This window comes from Macrobrachium nipponense, chromosome 5 (assembly GCF_015104395.2).
Source record: "Macrobrachium nipponense isolate FS-2020 chromosome 5, ASM1510439v2, whole genome shotgun sequence".
Classification (NCBI taxonomy): Eukaryota; Metazoa; Arthropoda; class Malacostraca; order Decapoda; family Palaemonidae; genus Macrobrachium; species Macrobrachium nipponense.
Window position 1 is genome coordinate 123,641,995 of NC_061107.1, and position 9,281 is coordinate 123,651,275.

Here is a 9,281-nt window from a genome sequence, read left to right on the forward strand (position 1 = left end):
TGCTGATCTTTCCTTTGTTCAGTCTGTACCAGTTCAGCGGTCCAACCCGGGTCTTCAATGTGCGCTATCGTTTGGATTAGTGAATTTTCTTGTTCAGATACTGTTTTAACATTGGGCACGGATGCTGCTATTTCTTCTAGGTCAGCTAATGGTTCCATACAGGATGGTGCAGAATTTTGAGATAATGCGTCAGCGATGATATTTGCTTTCCCAGGGAAGTATCCTATCTTGGCTCCAAAGTCCTGAATGATCATATGCCACCGAGTTCTTTTGGGGCTGTGATTAAAGCCTTTAAAGAACTCGGTGAGGGGCTTAGGGTCAGTAAGGACCTTAACAGGATAGCCGTAGATTATGAACTTAAAATGTACTAGTGAGTTAACGATACCTAGCCCTTTCTTGTCTATTACTGCATATTTGCTTTCAGAGGGCTTCAGTTTATGTGAATAAAAAGCTATAGAAAAGAACTGTTTATCATCTTGCTAAAGTAGTACCCCTCCTACCCCTTGGTCTGAGGCATCAGTTGCGATAAAGAATTCCTTACTGAAATCAGGGAATTTTAAGATATGTGAACTGCACAATTTCTCTTTCAAGGTATCGAACACCTGTTGTTGCGTTTCAGACCATATAAAATCTACACCCTTCTTCATAAGATCCGTTAAATGAGCTGCTATGATTGAATAGTTGCATACAAACCTTCTGTTGTACCCACTACACCCCAAAAATTGTTGTATCCCCTTTACGTTACTAGGTACCAGAAAGTTACGGATAGCTGACACCTTATCATGGACTACCTTAAGACCTTGACTAGACACCATAAAACCTAAATAGACTAGTGCAGTTTTAAAAAACTCACACTTTGATATATTACTCTTAGATTATGTTGCCTTAATCTCTGTAGCACTAGCCCTAGTTTATGCAATGTTCTTCTACGGTATTAGAAAAGATTACAAGACCGTCCATATAGGCATGAAGGGTATCACCCAATAAATTGTCAAACACTATATTAATCATTCTGGTGAATGTAATTGGGGCGCAAAGTAAACCGAAAGGCATACGTAAAAATTCATAGTGTCCCCTGGCTGTGGTGAAGTCGGTGTATGGGGTACTCTCTTTAGCTAAGGGTATCTGGTGAAAGCCTTTAAGTAAGTCCAAGCTGGTGAAATATTTGTTCTGTCCTAACAAAGATAAGACATCGTCGGTACATGGCACCGGAAAACAATCGGGAACCGTTTCTTCGTTTAAGCGACAGAAATCTACGCAAATTCGCCAAGTCCGATTTTTTGGGGGGTACAACGATTAAGGGAAAATTGTAAGGGCTATTCAATTTCCTAATGACTCCTTCTAACATCTTGTCTACTTCGTCATTTATCTCATTCTGAAATTTCATTGGGAGTCGATACGAAGGTACTGAAATAGCTTTATGCTTGTCCTTTAACCATATTTGGTGTTCAATGACATCCGTTTTCCTTGAGATCCCTTGTTAGTGGAGAAAACATCATGACATTTAGTTAAAAGATAAAAAAATTTCTGCTGGATTCCACTTCTTGAATGTCTTTGTTGATTTTACTTTTGATAAATTGTAAGAGGGATTCGTCGACAACGGGGTGAGCGTGATTAATTTCAGCAACGGTAAGAATGCAATATTTATACACTTCCATATCCACGATATGTTGATTTTTGTGGATTACTAGATTGGTATTCAAATGGTTACAGACTTCAATGTTAACCTGTTGTTGTGAGTCAACAGTATATAATGCTTGTGTCATGGAAAGTATGTTAATTTTCAGAGTGTCTGGAAGGATTAAAAGTTCAGACCCCGGCTTGGCTTTCTTGACACGCACCGAAACCTTCGAGAGTGCATTTGGCTCGAGAGTTTGCATGCAAGCTGCAATTACAGGTGTGCGAGAATTCTGTTGGGTTGCTTGGACAATGTCCTGATTCATGAGACAAGTGATTGGTTCTTCAATGTTAGTTACTGTTTGATTGTCTGTCTCTTTTTTTTTGTCCAAAACGGAATTTAATGTGTTCGAAGATTTATAGAATTTTCCTTTGATAAACACAGCATTTTTGGCAGGAGCTAGGATAATATTCTGAATGCACATGGAGGGATATCCTACAATTACAACTGGATACATCTCAATGTGTTGTACAACTATATTAATGTGTCGGTAAGCGTGCACTTACCCACCTTATAATGAATTTGAGTTACGCCTACTACATTTAGCTCGTTATTGCCAATGCCCGAAAGTCGCACTCTGGACCTCTCAATAGGGAAGTTCGAAAACAACAAGTGATGAGTCCGTAAGTCCATGATATTACGTGGACTACCGGAATCAAAAAATAATGTAAAGGGCTGATATTCTAGATTTACGGCATGTAATGTAGGACGTAATTCATCATTACTGATTATTGCGTGAATTCTATGAAAGTCTACAGGATCCTGCACTGATTTTTTTTATACGGTCGTATGATTCATAGGAAAATTCTGTGTTTCACATAAGTGTTCGAGATGATTAAATTTATTTTTTAATTCAAAAGATGTTGATACAGACTACCCAACATTACTCTCTATCCCACACCCCCACCCCCCCCCCCCATGGAGTTAATTACGTGGTATTAGCGTTGCTTTGGACACTTGGAAAATTTGATTGACTTTGATTGTTTTGGCTAGACGGACCAGGAACTGAATTCCCCGGAACCCGATTTGTTTGTTCCTGATTCTGGGCAGAGTTACTTTTACTTGTTTCTTTTTGTGATAATGTGGATTCTTCTTCTTATTATCATTGGCAACGTTTTGTGTGTTTTTAGCAAAGAATTGAACAATAACGCGTTCGACAATCTGCGATCATGTGCCCCGACCTCTTACAATTAAAACAAGTTATCCCTGCTGCGTTACTATTAACTATATTTACTTGCTGTGATTTACTTTCATTCTTTGCAAAAACTTGAATAGTGAGGGATCTAGGTCTGCACATTTAGACATATGTTTCTTAATTTGTTTGTAAATGTTCAATTTCGTGCTACCTGGCAATAGCTATTCATCAAAACACAGTATCAAGGCTTCCGGTAACATAGCTGTTATGAAGGTTAAGTAAGTGAGTCTAATAAAATCCTTTACAGTCATGTCCTTCCCCGTAACCCAAGTAGACTTATTCAAACTATCCAGATATTCACTCAAACGATCTGCAATAAGTGCTGTCCTATCTAAAAATATTCCTCAAGGATAAAACTGCATCCCAGGCCTCCTCGCTGCCATATGAGCGTAACTTAATTTTAAATTCATCCCATGTATTTGCCTCTTGGAATGAAACCCCCCCTGAGGTAGGAGCCCGCAATCCCTTTTGCAAAGTCAATGAAGCTTTTAGCTTCTTGTAGCTGTAGGAACGGTGCAGTGATGCATTTTGCTTTAAAATGAGCATCCACTGATGATATCCAAGATTCTACCCCTTGAGGCAAAATTCCACTAACACAAACTTGAAAGGAAACAATTGCTGATCTAGCGCTAACCGGCTTACTGGGTGCAGGGGTGGCTATCTTTGTTTTGGGTTTTTTCTTATACTACGAATCCTAGCAACCCTATCAAAAAATCTGTACGAATACACACGTCCACTGTGTAAACGATATGCTATATATAGGTAATGTGTCACGAAAAAAAAAAACATGTGTCCCCCAAAATGATAAAATTAAGCACACAAGATATGATAAAATATTTCAGGAGAACCTCTGAAAAAAAAGGGTTGGCAAAAAACAAGGATAAAAGGCCTGCGTTGACGAATAACCAAAAGATGAAGATAGATTCCTGCAAGAAAAGTAAGATTAAGGATGTCTCATAACTCACCCAGGAACACCGATCACTCGACCTATGTAAGAGGCACACCAAAGTTACACACCAAATGAATGAATAAGTTTACTTAGCTGATATTTAAGGGAAAATCTGCTGTGTTTTCATGACATCATGGCCTTTGCTTCTTCCTTCTGTGCTTCCGTGCGACCCAGTTCGCTTAGTCGTGCGTTGTTTTGTTATTAGAACGACTGTTTGCTGTTTTGATGGGCTGTTGATGATCCTCTGCAGATGACACGTTGGCGGAAGTCCTTGAAGTTCCACGCTGCTTATGACGTTCAACATACGATGACGATGTTGATTGTAGATTCTTTTGGCATAACATCGTAGAGGATTTCCGATGTTTGATAATGTTTACCTCCTGCTTCCTAGTGTTGAAGTGAAATTTAACTGTTTTGATGCCATTCGTAAGTCTTCGTAATCTGCCCTTATGTTAGTCTTCGGTAGAACCGCTCGCCACCAATATTAATGCCCTCGTATTTTATTTACAAACGAGGCTCTGGGTTGTTCTTTTGATCTGCAAAACAGATGTCAGTTGGTAAAATACCCTTCATTCTTAACTCAGTCTCATCGACTGTGATGACATTCTTTAAGTTTCGTTCAATTGCTTCTTTCTGATGTAGAGGTTAAGTCGTTGAAACACATAATACAAAATATAATATATATTCTTCTATCTTACATCGTGGATGGATGCAAAGAAGGTTTGATAGGCCTTTAAGCTAAGAGGAGGAGGTGAAGTTTGATATACATTTCGTTTTACAAAGACTTCTCCCAGGGAAGGCATTGTTGATAGTATGGTCAGCATAAACATTGCTGACCCCGGGTGTTCACACACCAAGAAGCGACGTCAATCTTTCCTGCCTAACCTCCTTGGTCTCTGGCCTAGTTACTCATGCATGGCACTACAGAATGTATACATACATTCTTTATTTAATATATTCCTTACATATATGTTAACATGAAACATACCAGATCACATCTGCTTCCTAGCGTAGGTGTTATGTCACTCTGGTAGTAAAGTGTGGAGGCAGCCAAAACGACGCTAATCATAACTATCACATAAAAGCCCACTTGACAAGATCAATATTCATAATACAGCTCCTCCTCGGAATGCTGTAATATATACGATACGAATCAGATCGACCTCTAAGTGATTTAACAGACTTCTGCCCAGCCACGCCCATCGGTTTCATAGATATGGACTCCCTCCCAAACAACTACCATTACGTATTTACAAAATTTATCCGCACTATATACTACTATACACACAACTAAAGCTAACACAGTATCTCGCTCATTAGAACTCTATTCCTCGTTTTCTTCTCTAAATCCAATCACAGAAAATGCAAATTATCTGGTGAACCTGCGTAAATAACACAGAACTTGCAGTAATATTTATCCAACCTCGTCCCACGCGCTCTTGTGCACCAAAGTTAGCGTTTTAGGGGAATGGGGGAAATCTTTCAATCTAAGTCACACCGTAATAGAAAGTGTGGCGTGCTTCTGACATTTTCTAAAAAAATTAATAAAAATTATCAAGATAAGAGTTATGATACGTTAGAATTTGAGTATCACTATTCGAAAACTATGAAATGTCTAATAACCAGTGAGGGAAATACCTCGATCACAGTCGCGTTAAATTGCACCAGTAAACATACGAAGCAATACTGAAAAGTACCATACATGTCAAAAATTGCCATTTATTCCCCTTGAATAAAATTTCCTAGTTTTTTTTATGAGTACTTGTTTTGAATAAAATTTCCCAGTTTCTATGGAAATACGTTATATGATTATTTTGCTCCACAGAAGTAGTTTTATTATATTAACTATAGCAATGAGTTGGAATAAATTAGTACATTGATATTCAAAGTAATAAACCACTTTTTTTGCATATTTTGTCCATCTCTATATAATTAGATGACGTATAATTACAGTGTTGTCAAACTTCTTCCTGTGGAGACTATGTATATATTATTTTCTTATTGTAAGGGCACATGCCAGTAATTTATGCTTGCCTTCTGGACGAAATCCCTTTTTTTTTGTATGTTGGGTTACGATTAAAGCACTTGATGTTTGTTTTTAAGTTGATGTTTGTTACGTAACCCTGTAATTTTGTATATGTGACAACTGTGTTATGCAATATACTCCTCCCGAGTTTTCTTCTAGGGTGGAAAGGTGAAGCTCTCTGATTCTAGCATCTGACTCCACGAAGGCAAGTAAAAGAAGATATTCTTGTAAGATCCAGCCACATCACCTCGTGAATCGTCGTCGCCATTGCAGTAACTTCTTCATTAGGATATTCTGAGATCCTGTTTGCCATTTAAGTTTTATTTCTATCGAAGTAACGTAACGTTTTGTTAATAATTTTTGCAGTAATGTGTTAGTTTTCTTGCTTCTTAACGTAATTTGAATAATTGTTCTGTTCTTTAAATATTAATTATATGTATTAAAACTTTAAATGCGTCTTTGTGAACCCGTGTGGCATCACCCAAAAAGAATTGGTGCAGGAAATACAGTTGATTGTTTCTTAACTGCACTTTTGTTGAATAAAATGCAAGGTTTCTTGACTTTAAGTAAGTTACTAGACTCCTCAGCACTGTAACTTGGTCTCATTCAAAGCTAGTGCAGGAGGGCTTAAGGTTGAATGAAATCTAACCGAATGTGGCCCCAAAAATTCAGTTTAGTTTCACCACATTCTTTGCTGGTCCTTCGAACGAACCGGATGCCATAACGATTCACAAACGATTTTTTTTAATGTTAAAGATAATTTGCGATAAAGTTCACGTTGGTGATGGTTGGCTTTAAAGTCATTTTAGTATAGCTGGCACGTGTCCAAAGTTATTTGGTGAGCAGGGTAAGGTATTGAATTACTTGGAGTGTTTGCCAAGTAATCTGTTGTTTATGGAACATTATTGTTCGTATTTAGTGATTACTCTGTGAAGAAATTCTTGTTGAATTTCGTAGCCATTTTGTGAACTTAGGATTTTTCGTGAGCAGATGTATTTTGTGAATTGATGAAGACCACGTGGTCAAATTATCTAGCATTCAGTGGATGTTATATTTCAATCAGGTTTAGATAATTTGCCATACATTTTTGATATTTGTGCAAGTTTGTTATTGATCCATTAACAAGATAATGGATTCCAAGATTAGGATAGTTATTGAAGGGGAAATTATTTCCTTACAAGATTTGCTTGATGAGGCAGGTAGCTGCATTGGTGATACCGATACACCAAAATCGACCCTTGTAATGTATGAAAGTTGTCTTACTGAGGGTCTACGACGATTTCACAGGATAGTGAATATGAGAGGTTATGTAGAAGTTATAGAGCTATAACTAGATGTGTAAGGAAAGCTATTGCTACTACACAGAAAACTATGAGCGAGATTGACACGGGAGATATTAATCAACGGCCCGCTTTGCCGCCTCCTTCGGCTCCCACTAACCCTCTCCCTCCCCCTAAACTCCCAGCAATTAAGATACCTGAATTTAGCGGTGGGGAGGAAGAATGGCTTGCATTTTGGGATATATTTAACAGTTTAGTTCACGATCGTAGGGATATTTCCGATGTGATTAAGTTTTCTATACTCAGAGCTAGTTTAAGGGATAACGCCTTTAAAGCCATAGAAGGTTTGCTTGTCACTAATGCCAATTATTCAGTAGCTATTCAGACCCTTAAGAAGTATGATAATAAGGAAAAATTGAAACGTAGACTTATGTCCAAGTTAACACATTTAGTCCCTCCCAGTCATACAATAGAGGATTTGAACACGTTCAAATTGGAATATGAGAAGATTATTCTACAAATGAACACATTGAATTTAGATGTAGAGGCCATGAACTCCGTTTTCTCTAGTATAATATGCGAGAAATTATCGCCTGAAACACGTAAGGCTATAGCTAATAAGCATAATAGCATGTCTCTTGATTTAAAGCAAATTTCCTCAGGTTTGAAATATGTTTGTGAATTAATGGAATTTTGTTACGAAGGTGAGAATTCTAATAAGAGAAGACGAGATCAGGGCAAATTTTCTAAAGTGATTCCCTCAAATGTGCAAAACGTGCAGAGAGCACAACCAAGTAACAGTAAACCTAGTAATAGTAGTCCTTACAATAATTAGTGTTTTTGCTCATCGAGCCATGCCTCTCTCGATTGTAAGACTTTCAAATCCATTGATAGTAGAAGGGACAGAGTTAAATATTTAAGATTGTGCTTTGCTTGCCTCAAAGGAGGTCATTTAATCTCTGAATGTAGAAATAAGCCGAAATGTAATATATGATTTGTAAGAAAACAGAAAACTCTGTTAATCCTGCTCCACCAAAGTTGAGTGTAAATGGTACTAATGTTAGTAAATCAAGTGTTAATTCTGGGAAATCTCATAATGATTCTAAAGGTGATGTTAGTAAAGGTGATTCCCCAGTAGTTATGACTGCTTCTTTGGGAATTGATAATTCTCAGACTAATAAGATTTCTGTTCAGACTGCTCTTCCTACTGCTAATGTAATTGTGTCAGGGAATGGACATCGTTCCTTTGAGAGAGCACTCTTTGATTCTGGTGCGCAAAGAACGTTTATTGCAACGGAATTAGCCAATAAGCTTAGTCTATCTTCCATAGCAACAGTAGCCTTAAAGGTAAAACCATTTGGCAGTGATGCCATGGAAGTAAATTGTAATATAGTAAGAGTTGTGGTGAGACTAGGTAAGATTCGTACTGTCATTAATGCCATTGCATTCGACAGAGTTAATTCCAGAATTTATTCTCCAGGATTAAGTAATTCAGCTGCGTTCTTGAAGAGTAAAGGCATAAAATTAGCAGATAATGATTTAAATTCAAATGAAGTAAATGGTATAGAATTAGTCATTGGAGCTGATTACTGTGGAAAATTCATTCAGAACAGTCAAATTTGCTCTGGAATACAGATATTGAATAGTTCTGGTGGTGCACTAATTTTTGGACCTCTTCCTAGTTGGTCTTATGACAATGTAGAATCTAATGAGATTACTACATCAAATGTATGTTGTTCAAGAATAGAAGTAGAGGAAATCCCTATTAATTCTTGTTGTGAAGTTAGAAAATTATGGGATTTAGAAAGTGTTGGTATTCGTCAATCTGAAATTAGTCCTGAAGAAAGAGAATCAGTTAAGTCTTTTAAGGATAAAGTTAAAAGGGTTGACAATAAATATGAAGTGTCCTTACCATTTAAAGATGAAAGTAGACCGCCTGTTAACTATAGAATAGCCATTGGTCAATTAAATTCCTTGTTACGTAGATTCGAATCTGACCCCTCCTTGTATGCTCATTATGATAAGATTATCAAAGATTACGTTCAGTCTGGGATTATAGAATTAATTCCTTCAGGCTCCCCTATTATAGGGCATTATTTACCCCACCATGCTATACTGAAGGATTCAGAAACAACTCCCATTCGAATAGTTTT

At 37.4% G+C, this 9,281-nt stretch overlaps 1 protein-coding gene across 1 annotated transcript; it reads left to right on the forward strand.

Annotated features, from left to right (window-relative positions):
• Positions 1-7,219: 7,219 nt before the first annotated feature.
• On the forward strand, positions 7,220-7,963 carry LOC135215930 (uncharacterized). Its single transcript, XM_064250885.1, has one exon. The coding sequence runs from the start codon at positions 7,220-7,222 to the stop codon at positions 7,961-7,963; it is 744 nt and encodes a 247-aa protein (XP_064106955.1).
• The last annotated feature ends 1,318 nt before the right edge of the window (positions 7,964-9,281 follow it).